The sequence below is a fragment of the Rhinatrema bivittatum genome, chromosome 4, assembly GCF_901001135.1.
Source record: "Rhinatrema bivittatum chromosome 4, aRhiBiv1.1, whole genome shotgun sequence".
NCBI classification, from domain to species: domain Eukaryota; kingdom Metazoa; phylum Chordata; class Amphibia; order Gymnophiona; family Rhinatrematidae; genus Rhinatrema; species Rhinatrema bivittatum.
The window spans coordinates 366,792,123-366,812,050 of record NC_042618.1 but is presented as its reverse complement, the minus strand read 5'-3'; the positions used below and the strand labels follow the sequence as shown (position 1 = coordinate 366,812,050).

At 42.5% G+C, this 19,928-nt stretch overlaps 1 protein-coding gene across 4 annotated transcripts in view; it reads right to left on the bottom strand.

The window, feature by feature from the left end:
* KIAA1257 (KIAA1257 ortholog) overlaps nucleotides 1–19,928 on the bottom strand; it is a 384,182-nt gene that overhangs the window by 49,594 nt on the left and 314,660 nt on the right. For all 4 annotated transcript variants that reach the window (XM_029600807.1, XM_029600809.1, XM_029600810.1 and 1 more), the window contains 3 exons: nucleotides 19,178–19,454; nucleotides 18,677–18,832; nucleotides 6,571–6,780 (listed from right to left, as the gene is read on the bottom strand). In XM_029600807.1, the coding sequence (XP_029456667.1) occupies nucleotides 6,571–6,780; nucleotides 18,677–18,832; nucleotides 19,178–19,454 (643 nt within the window). The remainder of the gene's footprint in view (nucleotides 1–6,570; nucleotides 6,781–18,676; nucleotides 18,833–19,177; nucleotides 19,455–19,928) is intronic.

The following is a 19,928-nucleotide window of genomic DNA, read 5'->3' as shown; positions in this document are numbered from 1 at the left end:
AATATATACATAATGTTTCACGACACAACCTATCTTGTGAAAACCTTTCATTTATATTAAAACTATATAATATTCCAAGATTAATGTTATTGTTATAATTTATGAGTAACAATAATAAAACAAAGTTATTGTGTTCTTCAATTTACCTCTTTAATGAGATATATGAGCTTGATGGGATGAACACAGCTTTTGAATATTTGGTGTTAATAAGAAAGTCCAAAGGGTCTTCTGCATAATTTTAAAAAGCTGGCCAGTTTCACACTATATAATTATTTGATAGCCTCATTCAACTAATTCTATTTGGCTATGAGAGTGAAGTCTGGAATTTATAGGAATGTCAATATAAATCCTGCGCCTCCAGTTCTGTAACTCTGTGCATCCACTGAAATTCCCCCAAACAAAGGAGCTTGGATGTTTCCCTTACAGCTCATCATAGTAAAAGATATTTTCAAATGCTGGTGTCACCTCACAGTAACAGCAGCACAAACACCTTCCTCTGCCAGGCACATTGTGAACTAAAATAAAACCTCGCAAAAAAGACACTCAAAATCTATACTGCAATCCCATTGGAACATAACAGTAATAACACCAAGGACTCAAACAACAATACCCCTACCTGTGAAAACGCAAAGGTAAATATTACACTGGGTCCTAGAATACCAATACACCACCTACTGAGGAAACAAAACAAACCCAATTGCTATAGATCCCTATGCTAGCAGAATCTCTCATCATGGTCACACACACACAGAGCAGAGACAGACCCTCACCAAATACAGAATACAAAATAAAGGAGCACAAATTAAACAAAAACTGAAATGGAAACCCCAAGAAGCCAGACTCTGTGTATTAACAATGGAAAAACAGAACCACCATTCCTCATAGAACAAATAAAATCAAAAAACATAAAGCATCAGTTATAATAGTAAAAACCATACTAATAAAAGAATATTTTAAAACTACTGATAATAGAATTTCTATTAATTAAAATCATATACATTTTTTACAATTTCCCAAACACCAATAAAATATTTCAAAACAGCACATATATCAAATAACACCCAATAATTAAAACTAATAAGGATTTAAAAAAGCCCCTGCTGTCCATACGTGGGAGCTCTTGATTTCCAGTCACCCTGATATTGTCCAGGATTAAGAGGTTATCCTCTCTCACACACTCACATGTCCATTCTCTCTCACACATACACTGTCACATACATACACATTCATGCTCTTATACCCACCATAACCTCTCGCTCTCAAGCTCTAAGACACTCTCCCCCCCTCCACACACAAACTCTTACTCCCCTGGATTTTCTCATACACACTCGCTCTGGCTCCCTCACACACACACACACCCAGGCAAGTTCCCAATCATTCTCACACACTGAAACTGACCCCCAGGCAGGCTCTCATTCATTTTCACACCACTCCCTCACCATCCCGCAGGCATGCACACATTCATTCTCACACACACACACACATACACCACACACAGGCCGGCATCTATTCTCACACATACAAACCCCAGGAAGACACCCATACATTCTCATGCACTGACACACCCTCAGGCAGGCACCCATGCATACCCTCAGGCAGACTCCCATTCATACACATGCAGACACGAAAGGCAGACTCCCTCTCTTTCTTTTGCCAGCAACCTCGGAGCCTCTCTCATTCCTCTGCTGCCACTGTCACTGCTGCCACATGGCTATTTGGGAGGCGCTGAATGCTGCTATTGGCACTGAAGCCCATTCTGCTGCCTCCTCTGTGCAGGCCCCGTGGGCTTCCGCTTCCTCCATGTTGATCTCGTACATTGTGAGATCCGCATGGAGAAAGTGCTACTCTTGCACATTACCAAAGATTACATGTGCCAATCAGTAAAAAGTTATTTATTTCTTTTTTTTTTTACCTTTGCTGTCTGATCTTAGTTTTCTAATCGGTTGGTCACAGGCTTTTTTTGTTCCACCTCCCCTTTCTTATTTTTTTTGCCAATTCCTTTCATATTGTCTTTTTTTTCTATTTCTTTTCTCTCCATCTATCTTCTTCCCTCATACATTCAGTCAGGTTCTCATTCTCACATGCTTTCTCTCTCTCACACACACACAGGCTCTCACATGCTCTCTCTCATACAATCATTCATACAGTCTCTCTCTTTGCACATGCTGTCTGACTCTCACACACCCAGGCTCTCTCTCACTCCCACATGCTGTCTTGCTCAAGCACAGGCTCTCACTGTCACATGCTCTTTCTCATACAATCATTCATACACACAGTCTCTCACTGGCACATGCTGTCTGACTCTCACACACCCAGGCTCTCTCTCACTCCCACATGCTGTCTTGCTCAAGCACAGGCTCTCACTGTCACACGCTCTCTCTCATACAATCATTCATACACACAGGCTCTCACTGTCACATGCTGTCTGACTCTCACACACACAGGCGCTCTCTCACTCCCACATGCTGTCTTGCTCAAGCACAGGCTCTCACTCCCACATGCTGTCTTGCTCAAGCTCAGGCTCTCACTGTCACATGCTGTCTTGCTCAAGCACAGGCTCTCACTGTCACATGCTGTCTCTCTCACACACACACACATGCTGTCTCTGCAAACATTCAGGTCCTCACTCCCACACCCAATCTCTCAACTCACCTCACCTCACACAGGCACCCAATCTCTCAACTCACCTCATACACGCACCCAATCTCTCAACTCACCTCATATACGCACCCAATCTCTCAACTCACCTCATACATGCACACAACTCATCGGGCCCTCAGCCTCTCTCTTACCTCTGGGCCTCCTCTTCACGGGTCGCTGCAGGATGGGCTCTGCAGCGGCCCTGATCTTCTCGGGCCGATCCGCGGTGGAGACCCTGCCACCGGTGCCTCCTCCTCTTCTCGCGCCGCTGCAACAACGCTGCTCCTCTTCTGCACGTGGCTGATGCTCCACCTCCTTCCTACCCGTACGGCTCTGGCAACATTTGTCTTCCGGGGCCGCGTGGGCAGAAAGGAGGCGGAGCACCTGCTCTTCCTGCTTTCTGCCCGCGTGGCTCCGGCAACATTTTTTCTTCCGGGGCCGCGTGGGCAGGAAGGAGGTGGAGCCTCTGCTCTTCCTCTTTTCTGCCCGCGCGGCTCCGGCAACATTTTTTCTTCCGGGGCCGCGCGGGCAGGAAGGAGGCGGAGCACCTGCTCTTCCTCTTTTCTGCCCGCGCGGCTCCGGCAACATTTTTTCTTCCGGGGCCGCGTGGGCAGGAAGGAGGAGGAGCACCTGCGTGACATTTTTCTTCAGGCCGTGGTGACGTAAGCTCCACCACGGCCCCGCCGATCTTCCTGCTGTGCGTCTCCGGCACACAGCACAGCGATACTTTACTACTCAGCCGCCAGTGGGATGAGGTCCACCGGCGGCCACATTGGCTCCCACTTGCCGGTGTGTCACGTGCACCGGGCTTGCGCGACACACCGGCACACTGCAGGCGACACACCAAAGTGTCGCGACACACACTTTGGAAAGCTCTGACTTAGAGAATAGCCACTGCCATTAGCAATGGTAACATGGAATAGACTTAGTTTTTGGGTACTTGCCAGGTTCTTATGGCCTGGATTGGCCACTGTTGGAAACAGGATGCTGGGCTTGATGGACCCTTGGTCTGACCCAGTATGGCATGTTCTTATGTTCTTAACTGCTTTTTTTCTGTAAAGGCCGATGTGTCATTCACCTTAAATTTACTAGCTCATTTTATGAGGGTGGTTAAAAAATAGATGGATGAGAATCACTGGGAAAAACAGAGCCATGTGGATTTCTTATAATCCTGCCCCAGATTCCTGTTTAGCCTTAAAATAGAAGACAAGTTTTTGCCGTATGTTGATTCTGTCAGAGATTTAGGATTCCAAATAGACTCGACCCTGACTTGTACAACTCAGATTAAAGCCAATCTGAAATCTGACTTTTAAGTTGAGATTGTTAAGGCATTAAATTTTATTCAGCCAAAGGAAGGTTTTAGGGCCATAGTTCAAGATTTTGCGTTAACAGTGGTTGACTTTGTGAATGCATTGTTCATCAGGCTTCCTAAATGTTGTGTTTGAGAACTGCAAATTCTACAAAATGTAGCTGCTCAATTAATAGTAAAGGGAAAATTGAGAGAACATGTAACTTCAATGCTTATGCAACTACACTGGTTGCATAACAGTTAAATTTAGGCCATTAGTTTTTAGGGCTGTTAGGAAGGAGGTACCTTCTTATTTATTAGATTCATCTCGTTCTATGTACCTTCTTGTCCTTTGCGTTCATTGGATGGATTACTATTGAATGTGCCCACTGTTAAGCAAGTTTGACTCCAGCAAACTCAAACTCAGGCCTTTTCTATTATTGGTCCAACCATGGGCCACAGTCCCTTTAACTTCTAGCAGTGGTGCACGTGTATGCCTAGGATGCGATGGAGAATGTTGGCGGCATCTCAGGCCACATCAGAAGCAGGAAGAGCAACCAGGCTGGTATCAGGTGGAGAGATGGCACTCCTCTTGCCGTGGACTGGCTGCAGAGACCAGTGGCAGGGACTCTCCTCCTGCGGAAGTCAGCAGCATGGGGGCCGGGTGTGTGTGGCACTCCAAGCTGCACCGGCAAGGCAAGACGGCATTGGCTGGCAAGGGAGGTGAGAGAGCTGTTCACGGGAGATCACAACAGTGATCAGATTATGCACATGCTTTTATGTGAACTGGGGAGAGGCGCTCCGGAGGGCAGAGTTGAAGCAGAGTTGGAACTTATACGCATATGTTTTGATTTTTAAAAGTATGCATGTACGTTAACCTGCACAAGTTATGTTCTATGAAGAAGAGGTGTAACTTTGTGGGAGTTAATCTGTCTATATAGCAGCCTAGTCATCTGCAAAATTTCAAAGCAAACTTATTTATAACAGGTACGCACAGATTTTACCCAAATGTAAACAATTATAAAATTACTCTCTCTATTGATTAAGGCATGCTTTGGTCTAAATTTGCACTCCTCCTGACATATTGAAAAATGCACTGGGTATCGTGAATGGGAGTGCCAGGTTTTATAAACAAAAAAAATACACTGAGAAATAATGCTTTGCCTTCAAGATGCATACCATGAGCCCAGAGCCCCAAGTTTCCTGCAACAGTTCAAGGGTAGATTCTGTAGCAAGAGTTTAAAAATGATGCAGCCCAGTTTCTCAAACTCAGTGGAAATTTTGTGGCATATTTGCAAAAATTTAAATGGATTTGCCTGTTAAATAATGGTTTTGTATTTTACTTTATTAAAATAAGTTGTTTTTGATAATTTTTGTATCTGGTTAATTTATTTAGTTCTTTTGAGGGGGAGGGAACTTGATGATCAGTGTTCAGAAGAGAGGAGGAGGATAGAAAATGGGAGTTAGGGAATCTGGAGGATGAGAGGGGATGATAGAGAATGGGGAGAGGAGAGGGGGAATCAAGGAGTAGAGTAAGGAAGGATTGCAAAGAGGGAAAGAAGGATAAGAAAAAGGAGGGATCCTGGATCAGGGAAGAGGAGATTTGAGATCAGGAACAAGGAGGGAAATCAACTATTGCATACTTCCTTCTGACATTGACTCCTTCTCTCATTCACTTCCCACCCCTCTCAAGCCCCTCTGACCCCTTCACACGCCTTCCAATCCACTCATTCACTCTGTTAATCGCCTTCAATTTCATCAATCCACTTGTACCTACTATGATCCCCTCACTCTTCTCCACACCCACTCCATCCTCCTCACTCTCTCCCATTCCATCCCTCACTTTCTGCTGGTACTGTCTCATTCTCCACACCTACCCTCATGATCTACTTGTTCTCCTTTAGTCACTTTCTCTCCACAGTTCCTCTCTTCCCCCATCCCCTCACTCTTCCTCAGTCACTCTTCCCCCATGCTCACAATCCCCTCACTCACCCTCATTCTCTTTCTCCTGGTAATCTCTCCAAATGTCCCATATTTCTTCAGTCACTTTCTCCCTCATTCCCTCTCCTTCCCCATAATCCTCACATTGAGTCTTCCACATACCCCTGTGATCCCCTAATTCACTTCTCTTCCTCTGCAACTAGCTCACTCACGCTTCCCATCAGACCTTCGTTCCCATCACTCATCTTTTATTGTCAGCGTGGGGTTAGGAGGAGAATAGCATTGCAATGCCTCAAACCATATGGTTCAAAGCATGATACTCCATCCCCAGCAGCAGAGGAAGAGGCCCAAAATGCTGCTATAACAATGTCCTCCTCCTCCTAGCCCAAGACTGACAAGGAAGAGTAAGTGATGGGAGGAGAAATGTGCTGCCATCGCTGCTACTTCTCCTCCAGCTTGAACCCAGCTCCCCATCTCCCACAATGATTACACAAGGACCAGCCAATTATGCACCAAGGAACAAATTTTGCAGCCCTTACTGTGACCACAAAAATCATAGACCAGAGGACCTGCTATGAGCCTTTGTTTTTAAGAGAAATAGAACCTTAAAAATAGTGTAGTATGCCTTGTGTGTGTAAAAATAAACTTTCAGTGAAATCTTTGCATTTCAATTAATAGCAATTAGTAAACATCTTGATTACCTTAGTTAAATCCATCACACGTGCCTCATGAGGCTTTCCAGGGTGTTGATTAGACTCTATGCTGCTCTTGACTCCAGGATATGAGAATCCCTGTGGGGTAAGCCAGGCACTTTTTGATTTGGCAGCACACTCCTTCAATTCACTCTCCAAATCCACTGGATCTAGTGTACCTGACAGGTAATCATTATAAGCAAACCTTCTCCTGGGCTCCTACATATAGAAAGATATTTTGAGATATTGCATGGTGCAAAATATTTTATTCTTATAATTAGCTTGCAGGCGCAAACTGAAATTAAGAAATTTAATCTAATACCAGAGATTGTCATTTTCTGTAGCTATAAAACAGCGATAATCTGCTGCTGAGTGTTACCGAGATTTTTTATTTAATTTTTTTTTACCAAGATTAAGATAGGGTTTGATTTTAGTATTGGCACAGAAAATACTAAAATGGTTGGTCATTAAAAAAAAATTGAATTCTTACATATCATGAATGAAGTAAGAAGTCCACAAACAAGTCACAGGTTAGCTCTGAAAACTCTGCTCTTCATTAGTAAGCATGCACAAGAGCCAGGCCTCGGCAGAGGGGGTGGTCCGGTGGGCCAGGGATAGAGGTGCCCGATACAGCGGCCATTTGCTGTTGTGTTGGCGCGCGAAAACTTAACTACAGCTCTTTGGCAGAAGTAAAATAATGGGGGGGGCCCTAGAATAGGGATAGGGGGGCGGGTAGGATAAGGGAAGGGTAAGGGAGGTAGGGTAGGGGGTAGGAAAGTTCCCTCCCCAGTCCACTCCGTAACTGAAATGGATTGGGAGTGGACCTGGGGAAGGGCCCCCGATGCATAGCCGTGCAAAATATGGACCAAATAGACTCTTGCTTTGCGCGCGTTGCCGCCGATTTTATAACATGCACACATTATAAAATTGCGCGTCCATGTGTGCGTGCCGAGTAGCGTGTGAACATGGACGCGCACATTTTTTTAAAAATCTACCCCTATATCAACAAAACAAGAGAGGGATGTTAAAGCCTATTGGCCATTTTCTTGTGTCCGATATCTTAAAAGCAAGTATTAGCTCTCTTCTGGCTGTACACATACATGTGTAATATACCGTTTTTAATCTATTATTCAAGGGTAATGTCTGAAAGAAATTTTGTAATTTTTTAATATTTTTTAAATGCAAGTAAAACAGGTAGGAACATGCCTAGTTCTTGTAATCTTCTCCCCAGATGTTCATACCACACTTAATAGTAAAATATTTTGCAGTTATCTTAATGCCTTCGGTTTTCTGGATTGTTTCTTCAACTATTGTAGTCCAGTTAAATCTGTTCTGTGCCCAACACTGGCAGCATTTTGATGAAAGTAGTCTGCATCAGGGGCTGGGGAAAACACTTCTACCAGTGAGAACATTCATCATTATCAGAAACAATCACTTTTTAGAACCAAGATATGATAAAAGTATTATTGAAAAGGACTTATTTATGTGGTTGATTCCTTCATATTTTTCGCCATCTTGGGTCGGTTCTTGGCAGGTTTACCTCATCTTTTAAACGGTTATTGGACCAATCACCATGTTACCAGTTCATGACGACATAACTCATGTTTATGGTACGTACCCGTTTTCATCAAAGGTTCTCCTGGTGTGTGCTTTATTAAATATGATCTGTATTAATAAAATGACTATTCGACCTCTTTATTTAATCCTTGTGGTATGATAGTGTTCCAATTATAGATAAATTGCTGTTCTAAATTGAGGGCAAATGCTTTTTTATAATTTCTTCTCCCCAATAATTCGAAATGGCTCCAGGGGCGATCCAGGAAACTATAGACCAGTGAGCCTGACTTCAGCATGCTGGGAAAAAATAGTGGAAACTATTCTAAAGATCAAAACCACAGAGCATATACAAAGATATGGTTTAGTGGAACACAGCATGGATTTACACAAGAGAAGTCTTGCCTCACAAATCTACTTCACTTTTTTGAAGGTGTTTTAAACACGTGGATAAAGGTGAACCAGTAGATGTACTGTATTTTGTTTTTCAGAAGGTGTTTGACAAAGTCCCTCATGAGAAGCTTCTAAGAAAACTAAAAGGTCATGGGATAGGAGGAGATGTGCTTTCGGGGATTATAAACTGGTTAAAAGACCAGAAACAGAGAGTAGAATTAAATGGTCAATTTTCTCAGTGGAAAATGGTAAATAGTGGCATGCCTCAGGGATCTGTACTTGGACTGGTGCTTTTCAATATACTTATTAATGATCTGGAAAGGAATACAAAGAGTGAGGCAATCAAATTTGCAGATGATACACAATTATTCAGAGTACTTAAATCACAAACAGATTGTGATAAATTGCAGGAGGACCTTGCGAGACTGGAAGATTGGGCATCCAAATGGCAGAAGAACTTTAATGTGGACCAAGTGCAAGGTGATGCATTTAGGGAAAAATAACATATGCTTTAGTTACACGATGTTAGCTTCCATATTAGGAGCTACCACCCAGGGAAAAGATCTAGGCGTCATAGTGGATAATACATTGAAATCGTCAGCTCAGTGTGCTGCAGCAGTCAAAAAAGCAAACAGAATGTTAGGGATTATTAGGAAGGGAATGGTGAATAAAACAGAAAATGTCATTTATTTATTTATTTGGCATTTTTTTATATACCGATAACCGTTTGTGCACATCGTATCGGTTTACAATTAACTTGGAAATTATAGGCTAGGCCTTTACATGGAGCAGATAACAGTAGGTAAAAACTGAGAGAACAAAAACAACCAAAAGTACATAAGTTAAACGCTAAGAAAGAACTTATTTACAGACTTACATAGCTAATCAATGGCAAAAACGGGGATTCCAGAATACAATTATATGGTGGGGGTAGAGGACGGGTAGGCCTGTAGGAAGAGCCATGTTTTTAGTTTTTTCTTGAACTTAGGAGTGGATGTCTCAGTGCGCAGATCTGGGGGGAGAGAGTTCCAAAGCGTAGGGCCAGGAAGGGAAAAAGCTCTGTTCAAAGTTGAGATAAGCTTGTAGGGTTTGATAGAGTGGGTGCGGAGAGTTCCTTGAAGAGCTGGACGAGTGGGTCTTGTGGAGGTGCTTGGAAGAAAGGGGGGGCAGAGCCAGTTGACGTTTTCGTTCATAATACTTTTGTGGATGAGGGTTAGTGTTTTGAAGAGGATGCGAGATTGTATTGTACAGTGTATTGTACATTGGAAGCCAATGTAGCTCAATGAAAGTTGGTGTGATGTTGTCTCTTTTCTTAGAGTTTGTCAGTATACGTGCTGCGGCATTTTGTAGGAGTTGCAAGGGTTTGGTGTGCGTGGAGGGGAGGCCAAGGAAGAGAGCATTATAGTAGTCGATTTGGAAAGAATAATGGACTGAAGTACAGTGCGAAAGTCTGAAAAATGCAGTAGGGGTCTGAGTTTCTTGATGGTTTGTAATTTGAAAAAGCAGTCACTTAGGATAGATTTGATGAAGGGTTTGAAAGTGAGTTGGTTGTCAAGAAGGACACCCAGGTTTCGGGTGTGCGAGTGGAAATTGGTGGAGGAGTAGGAGAGAGGGACAGAGAGTAAGGGGAGTTTAGTGGAAATGATGAGGAGTTCGGTTTTTTGAGTGTTGAGGGCAAGGTGCATGCCTGTGAGGAGTTGGTTGATGGCAGAGAGGCAAGAGTCCCAGTTTTGGAGAGCGGACTGGAGGGAGTCAGAAAAGGGGAAGAGAATTTGCACATCATCTGCGTAGATGAAGTGCTTGATACCAAGGTTGGTGAGGAGGGTGGTGAGGGGAAGCATGTAAATGTTGAAAAGGGTAGAGGAAAGAGAGGAGCCTTGGGGAACGCCACAGTCAAGATTAATGGCATCATATTCGTTGTCAGCGAAGACTGTGAAATGGCGATTTTGTAGGTAGGATTTAAACCAGGAGAGTGCGGTGCCAGTAATGCCAATATTACTGAGGATGTTGATAAGGATAGTGTGGTTAACTGTGTCGAACGCAGCGGAGATGTCTAACATAGCAAGAAGATAAGAAGTACCTGTATCAGATCCTTTGATTATGGTGTCAGTCAGTGAAAGTAGTAAGGTCTCGGTGCTAAGATGTTTTCGGAAACCATATTGCATGGAGGGTAGAATGCTGTGTTGTTCGAGGTAATCAGAGAGGCGAGTGTTAACTAGTTTTTCTAGAATTTTAGCTAGGAAGGGGAGATTGGAAATGGGTCTGAAATTAGAGAGGGTGAAGGGGTCAAGATTAGGTTTTTTGAGGATGGGTTTCACTACTGCTAGTTTGAGCATGTTGGGTACTGTGCCATGTACCAGAGAGCAGTTGAAGATGTCAGAGAGAGGTTTGGAAATAGTTTTAGGAATAGAAAGGAGACGTTTGGACGGGATGGTTTCAGAGGGATGGGAGGAGGGTTTCATCTTCCTCGGGATATTTTCTATTTCTAGTGTGGAGGGTGGATCAATGGTAGACAGTGAAGCTGATGAGTTGAGGGAGGGCAGGGCAAGGTTGTTGGAGTGAAGGGCAAATTGTGTGGTGAGGGAGGAGACTTTGTTTTTAAAGAAGTGTGCCAGTTCATTGCAGCGATTCTTAGAGGAGGTAGGTTGGGGTTGTATAGGGGAGGAATTGGTGAGGCCGGTATCAGTGAAAAAAGGGCCTTGGGGTTGTATTGGAAACCATGTATTTTTTTAGAGTAGTATTCTTTTTTAGTGATATTGATGGTATTCCTGTATTCATGCATGAGTTGATAGTAAGTTGTTTTGGTTGCTGGGGATGGGTGTTTGCGCCAACACCTTTCTGCAGTTCTAAGACGGGATTTGAGGTTCTTGAGTTCAGGAGAGAACCAGGGTGGGCTGGTTTGATGGTTTTTGTCACCAAAGGGCAGTGTTTGTTGGTGATGTTGAGAGTGAGGTCGATCCAAAAGGCAAAGGCATTGTCTGGTGAGGAGAGGTTAAGTTGGTTAGAGATGTTTGAGCATGCTTGTGAAAGGGTGTCTGAGGCACATGATTTGCGGTATTTGATGGATCGGGGGAGGGTTGAGGTGGTGGTGGTTGGAGGCGGTAGTGCGAGGGTGGTTTGGATAATGGAGTGATCAGACCAAGGTACCGCAAGACAAGATGAGGAATAATTGACAGTTTGGATGGGGGAGTTGGTAAAAATGAGATCTAGGGTATGGCCAGCTTTGTGAGTGGGGGAGTGAATGATTTGATTAAAGCCCATGGCTTCGAGGGAGGAGATGAAAGTCATAAAATGTCATAAAGCCTCTATTGCTCCATGGTGAGACCGCACCTTGACTACTGTGTACAATTCTGGTCATCATATCTCAAAAAAAATATAGTTATACTGGAGAAGGTAGAGAGAAAGGCGGCCAAAATGATGAAAGGCTATGAAGAAAGGCTAAAGAGGTTGGGGCTGTTCAGCTTGGAGAAGAGACGGCTGAGGGGGGATATGATAGAGGTCTTTAAAATCATGAGAGATCTAGAATGGGTAAACATGACTCAGTTATTTACTCTTTCGGATAACAGATGGATTAGGGGACACTCCAGGAAGTTAGCAACTAGCACATTTAAAACTAATCAGAGAAAATTCTTTTTCACTCAATGCACAATTAAGCTCTGGAATTTGTTGCAGAGTATGTGGTTAGTGCAGTTAGTGTAGCTGGGTTTAAAAAAGGTTTGGATGAGTTCTTGGAGGAGAAGTCCATTAACTGCTATTACTCAAGTTGACTTAGGGAATAAACACTACTATTACTGGCAGCAGTAGCAGGGGATCTACTTTGTGTTTGGTTACTTGCCAGTTACTTGTAGCCTGGATTGACCACTGTTAGAAACAGGATGCTGGGCTTGATGGACTCTTGGTCTAACCCAGTATGGCAATTTCTTATGTTCTTAGACTTTTGTAATTGTACCAAAATTGCCATTTTCAGAACCTCTTCTGTATGTGACTCTAATATTCAACACTCCACTACTGACACTTCAATCCTTTGGCGCCGAATGCAACTGAGATGTTCTTGGATTCTTGTGCGACACATACGTGTATGTTTCCTATGTATACTAGCCCGCAGGAGTACCTCAAGGCATAAATGACTCCTATCAAAGAGCAGGTAAGATGTTGATAATATCGAAATGGTTTCCGGTGAGAGAGTCTTAATTCCGGTCCCTGGATATTTATGATAAATGATAAGTTGTATAGAACAGCTGCCCTATGCGGTAAGGCTAAGGAAGTTAGAGCTGTTCAGTTTAGAGAAGAGACGACAGTAGAGAGGTCTACAAAATCATGAAAGGACTTGAAAAAGATAATGTAAATTGGTTATTTACTCTCTCAGATAATAGAAGGACTAGGGGGCACTCCATGAAGTTAGCAAGTAGCTCATTTAAAACAAATCAAGGACATTTCTTTTTCACTCAGAGCACAGTTAAGCTCTGGAATTCATTGCCAGAGGATGTGGTTATAGCAGTCAGTGTAACTGGGTTTAAAAAAGGTTTGGATAAGATCCTAGAGGAAAAATCCATAAACTGCTATTAATTAATAAGCAATAGTAGCTTGAGATTTATTTAATGTTTGGGTACTTTTCAAGTCACAAATACCTGGCTTGGCCACTGTTGGAAACAGGATACTGGGCTTGATGGACCCTTGGTCTGACCCAGGATGGCAATTCTTATGTTCTTTTAAGGACTGCAAACTGGTTAAAAGAGAGGAAACATTGGCAAGTTAAATGTAAGACATTGATAAGACAGGCTAAGAGAAAATTTGAAAAGAATTTGGCTGTAGAGGCAAAAACTCACAGTAAAAAGTTTTTTAAATATATCCGAAGCAGAAAGCCTGTGAGGGAGTCAGTTGGACCGTTAGATGATCGAGGGGTTAAAGGGGCACTTAGAGAAGATAAGGCCATCGCAGAAAGATTAAATGATTTCTTTGCTTCGGTGTTTACTGAAGAGGATGTTGGGGAGGTACCCGTAATGGAGAAGGTTTTCATGGGTAATGATTCAGATGGACTGAATCAAATCAGGGTGAACCTAGAAGATGTGGTAGGCCTGATTGACAAACTGAAGAGTAGTAAATCACCCGGACCGGATGGTATACACCCCAGAGTTCTGAAGGAACTAAAAAATGAAATTTCAGACCTATTAGTAAAAATTTGTAACTTATCATTAGAATCATCCATTGTTCCTGAAGACTGGAGGATAGCAAATGTAACCCCAATATTTAAAAAGGGCTCCAGGGGCGATCCGGGAAACTACAGACCGGTTAGCCTGACTTCAGTGCCAGGAAAAATAGTGGAAAGTGTTCTAAACATCAAAATCACAGAACATATAGAAAGACATGGCTTAATGGAACAAAGTCAGCATGGCTTTACCCAGGGCAAGTCTTGCCTCACAAATCTGCTTCACTTTTTTGAAGGAGTTAATAAACATGTGGATAAAGGTGAACCGGTAGATATAGTATACTTGGATTTTCAGAAGGCGTTTGACAAAGTTACTCATGAGAGGCTTCTAGGAAAAGTAAAAAGTCATGGGATAGGTGGCGATGTCCTTTCGTGGATTGCAAACTGGCTAAAAGACAGGAAACAGAGAGTAGGATTAAATGGGCAATTTTCTCAGTGGAAGGGAGTGGAAAGTGGAGTGCCTCAGGGATCTGTGTTGGGACCCTTACTGTTCAATATATTTATAAATGATCTGGAAAGAAATACGACGAGTGAGATAATCAAATTTGCAGATGACACAAAATTGTTCAGAGTAGTTAAATCACAAGCAGATTGTGATAAATTGCAGGAAGACCTTGTGAGACTGGAAAATTGGGCATCCAAATGGCAGATGAAATTTAATGTGGATAAGTGCAAGGTGATGCATATAGGGAAAAATAACCCATGCTATAATTACACAATGTTGGGTTCCATATTAGGTGCTACAACCCAAGAAAGAGATCTAGGTGTCATAGTGGATAACACATTGAAATCGTCGGTGCAGTGTGCTGCGGCAGTCAAAAAAGCAAACAGAATGTTGGGAATTATTAGAAAAGGAATGGTGAATAAAACGGAAAATGTCATAATGCCTCTGTATCGCTCCATGGTGAGACCGCACCTTGAATACTGTGTACAATTCTGGTCGCCGCATCTCAAAAAAGATATAATTGCGATGGAGAAGGTACAGAGAAGGGCTACCAAAATGATAAGGGGAATGGAACAACTCCCCTATGAGGAAAGACTAAAGAGGTTAGGACTTTTCAGCTTGGAGAAGAGACGACTGAGGGGGGATATGATAGAGGTGTTTAAAATCATGAGAGGTCTAGAACGGGTAGTTGTGAATCTGTTATTTACTCTTTCGGATAGTAGAAAGACTAGGGGGCACTCCATGAAGTCAGCATGGGGCACATTTAAAACTAATCGGAGAAAGTTCTGTTTTACTCAACGCACAATTAAACTCTGGAATTTGTTGCCAGAGAATGTGATTAGTGCAGTTAGTATAGCTGTGTTTAAAAAAGAATTGGATAAGTTCTTGGAGGAGAAGTCCATTACCTGCTATTAAGTTCACTTAGAGAATAGCCACTGCCATTAGCAATGGTTACATGGAATAGACTTAGTTTTTGGGTACTTGCCAGGTTCTTATGGCCTGGATTGGCCACTGTTGGAAACAGGATGCTGGGCTTGATGGACCCTTGGTCTGACCCAGTATGGCATTTTCTTATGTTCTTATGTTCTTAAACAGAGAGTAGGATTAATTGTTCCGTTTTCTCAGTGGAGAAAGGTAAACACTGGAGTGCCTGAGGGATCTATACTTGGACTGGTGCTTTTTAACATATTTCTAAATGATCTGGAAAGGGGAATGATGAGTAAGGCGATCAAATTTGCACATGACACAAAATTATTCAGAGTTGTTAAATTACAAGCAGATTGTGAAAAATTGCAGGAGAACCTTGCGAGATAAGAATAGGGCATCCAAATGGCAGATGAAATTTAATGTGGACAAGTACAAAGAGATGCATGTAGGGGAAAAATGATCCATGCTAAGGGTCCATACAGGGTCATTTATCATTTCACATTAGGGCCTTAATGCTAGGGCCCTAATGCATGCAATAACGCCATAAAGCATCTGTTAAATAGCACAATGCGAGCTAGAATGCAAATATTACATTTGCATTGTAAATGGGAGGAGTTTGGGGCAGAGTTAATGGTAATGAACAGCTCCTAATGTGGAATGCATTAGATTAATGCACAGCAACGCAGGTTTTAACATCAGAAATAACTACACCTTTTTTCTGTGCATTTTGCCCTCATTAGCGGGAAAAAGGTTTTTATCACACATGCCACGCGAGAGAGAGAAATCAATATGTCACACTCTATTTATACCACTGTAAGAGGGGGCACTTTTAATTTGGTGTGGGGTTTGAGGGGGTATGTTTTTTGGGTGGCTTACATACACAGTAGGAGGTATGAACAGCAAAGTTGACGTCACTGAAGATTTTCTGTGGTTTGAATTGATGAAAGGTACAAGAGGAGTTGATTTATTCAATGCACTCTCTACTTAGCTTCAAACAAGCTAAGTAGAGAGTGCAGCAAGCTAGGCCAGTATGGGCCAGATTTTCTAATCTACGCCTGATTTTATAACATGTGCGCGCAGCCGCGCACATGTTATAAAATCCAGGGTCGGCGCACGCAAGGGGGTGCACACTTGAGCAACTTGCACTCGCCGAGCCCTAGGGGAGCCCCGATGGCTTTCCCCATTCCCTCCGAGGCCGCTCTGAAATCAGGTAAACACTGGAGTGCCTCTCTATTCTGAAATCAGAGCGGCCTCAGAGGGAACTTTTCTTTCGCACCCTCGCACCTTCCCCTCCTTTCCCCTATCTAACCCACCCCTCAGCCCTACCTAAATCCCCCTCCCCCACCTTTATTATTTAAATTGCGCCTGCCTCTGGGCAGGTGTAGGTTGCGCGCGCCGGCCAAGTGTCGGCGTACGATCCCCCGGCCTAGCAGGCCTTCGGAGGCCTCTGGCCACACCCCCTCCCTGCCCCTTTTTTCAAGCCCTGGGACATGCGCACGTCGCCAAGCTTACACATAATAGGCTCGGCGCGCGCAGGAGCAGGTTTTCGGGGTTACGTGCGTAACCCTTTGAAAATCCGCCCCTATATGTGTTGTTGCTGTGCCTTGTGCACAGCTGTCTGACTCCACAGGGAAAAAAAAACTGTTAGAATCAAAAAGATTGGCAACCTGGTAAGACTCTTCTTTTCTTCAGTCTGTCAGTGTGCTGTGCTCACCTCACTGTCCAGAGTCAAAAAAATCACTAGCACTGTTACAATCTCTACAGTGTCCTTACCTTGACCCTTTCCCAGTGCAAAGAAAAATCAAACTCAGCAGTAGTGCACTGCCTCTGCCTTCATAGTACAGTGAGACCACCACAGCAGAAAGAAGATCAGAAGCAATCCTTAACTACTGCCAAATCCAAAAGTTCCTAAGCTTTTTTTTTATTTTAACTCAGTTTATACAAGCATATTTTTCTCTGCTAACAGCTAGAGAGGAGATACAAATTGCTTCTTGCACATGCTTAGACTTTACAGTGGGAGTGGGTCAGTATCATTTAATCCAGATAACAGTTTTGGCTCCTTAAAAAGATGCTGCATTGTGATTTTTTTTCTCACTGTGCTTTCCTTGCCAACTTATTTATTTATCTATCTATTTATTTATTTATTTAATTAAAGTTTTTTTGTATACCAATACTCGTTAAGAAAACATCACATCGGTTTCCATACAACGTGAAATCAGCCAACAGGGCTTTACAGTCTAACAGATAATAGAACTGGGGGGAGGGAGAGGGAAAGGAGGGGAGAAGAGGTCGGGTAACCAGGGGCTTTGGTATACGTTGAGTAAGTGCGAAACAAACTTAGATACATATATACAAGTTATATACAATCAGAGTACAAGGAGGAGTGGAGGGGGGGGGGGAGGGGAGTGTGACAAGGTTGAGGATGGAAGATTGGGAGGGAGGGGTGAAGGAAGGGGCAAGGGGGGGCAGGGGAGGGAGGTGGTGCATTGCATACAGATCTGAGGGGAGAGGACCTAGAGGGTAGAGGGGAGGGGGATGGGAGAGGAGGGGGAGGGTGTAGGACGGGGATGTAGGCAGAGAAGGGATCATGTGTAGGCGTGTGTGAACAGCCAAGTCTTAAGTTTCTGTCTGAATTTCTTAGGGCAGGTCTCAAGGCGTAGCTGGGTGGGCATTGTGTTCCATAGAGAGGGTCCAGCTAATGATAGGGCGCGTTGTTTGGTGACTGTTAGTTGAAAGAGTTTGGGAGAGGGCGTGTGTATAGTTGCTATATATGACGTTCTGGTAGGTCTGGAGGTGAAACGAATGTGTAGTGTCTGTGAACCAGAGCATGTCCGGATTGTGGATGGCTTTGTGTATGAGGGTAAGGGTCTTAAATTGTATTCTAGAGGTTATGGGGAGCCAGTGGAGTTGTTTGAGAATGGGTGTAATGTGTTCTTTTCTGCATGTACCTGTTAATATTCGTGCAGCTGTGTTTTGTAGTAGCTGCAATGGGGCTGTAGTGTTCTTAGGTAGACCTAGGATAGTGCGTTTGAGTAGTCTATCTTAGATAAGATGAGGGCTTGTAGGACTGTTCTACAGTCGCTAGCGTGCAGGAGAGGCTTGAGGTTTTTGAGGGTATGTAGTTTATGGTAACAGTCCTTGATGGTGGAGGAGATAAATTTCTGGAGGCTGACTTGTCCTGACTTAGCACTGAGAAGGCTGTGAGGTCACACAACCAAGAGTTGGTTGCTATAGTTACTCCAACTGTTTGTTTACACATAGCAGAGCCATAGACTTGAATGTGCCACAGACTTGAATGAGAAACAAATGAATGAGACAAATTTTGTTTCATTTGTAGGACCTCTCTATTCACTTGGGGGACCACAAATGAAATAAAGATGGACTCATTTGTTGTGTTTTACACATTCATTTCAAACAAATGCACATCCCTATTTGCTAAATCTTTCCTTAATCAGCAGCATTAGTTTACTGTAATTCATCCATGCAGTGTTATAGAAGGAAGAGCCTGAATGTTACAGAAGTCATTGCTAATAGTATCATCACATAATATGTTTATCAATAGGTAATTACCATATTTTAGTTCTATTTACCTTGGCCATTTCTTGTCGTAAAAGTTTCTTTGCAAGTTCACTAGAATTTAGACTCTGAAAACCATAGTTATGAACTGACTTCCCATCAGCTGGCAGAGCTACAATAGTTTTGATTTTGGACTTTTTAACCTTTTTCTTGACTGCATTAATATTAGTCTAAAAAAAAAAAAAGAAAGAAGCTATGAAAAACTTTGTTAATGGCTTTAAGAGCCCTAACCATGAAAATAAAAATGTCCAAACTTTCTTACTGTGTATTTTGATCAAGTGATTAATCCTTCTATCCAACATGCTTGGCAATGCCCAAACCAGAACTATGCACTTTGATACTATTTACTCACTCCCTTTCATTTATTATCCAAGTCCAGCCTTCTTTAAAAAAATAAAAAATAATAAAATGTGCTCACAGATGAAAGCTAAAATAGTGTTAAGTTTCCTTATCAGTAAACATATTCATCAAGCATTTGTGTTATCAGGCTGTGACAAATCTGTAACATACAATACCTGGATATGGTTTTTGTGGGTTAGCATATTCTTTTTCAGTTGCACATAATTTTCATTGACATTATCTAGTTGCACAGTTTCTGACTGTAAACTGTTTACATGGCCTTGCAAACCAGATAGAGATGGGTCTGTTGACAGAACGTCCTGAGCAAATAATGTTTCTATAGTCCATGGAATCCCAAATTCTTTGCTTAAAAGAGTTATCATCTCAGCGGAAGGTAACAGATCTCCTTGAATGACATCTTTTATTTTCTTGGCAGAACAGATAAAATCTAATCTGTAGCATAAAATTTAAAATTAGCAATTACCACTACTACCATCATTATTTTATTAATAGAAAAAAATGAAATGTTTATTGCATTTCTGAGCAAGAATTCTGAAATCTACCATACAATTGTTTTCTTGTCTATTTTCCATTCAAAAAATGTTTGTCTAATGACAGAAGAGACATCTAATACTGAAAAAAGTGAACATCTATGATAAATAAGATCTCCAAAACTTATTTTAAGAAAGTTTTAGCGCATAATCCAATGCTACAAACCAACAATTGTGGTGCTGGCCAGTTGCTTACAGAAGAAAAAAAAAGATATTTAAAAAAGCCACACTCCAAAGAATTTATACTGAAAGTTTGGTTAATCTAAATCACCATGTAAACATTTTTTAAAAAGCACTCAGCTCCCATTGACTTCACAGATGGAAATGGCCCCTACAGCTGCCTTAGTTTTGATTCCTCAGGTAATAAAGCCATCAA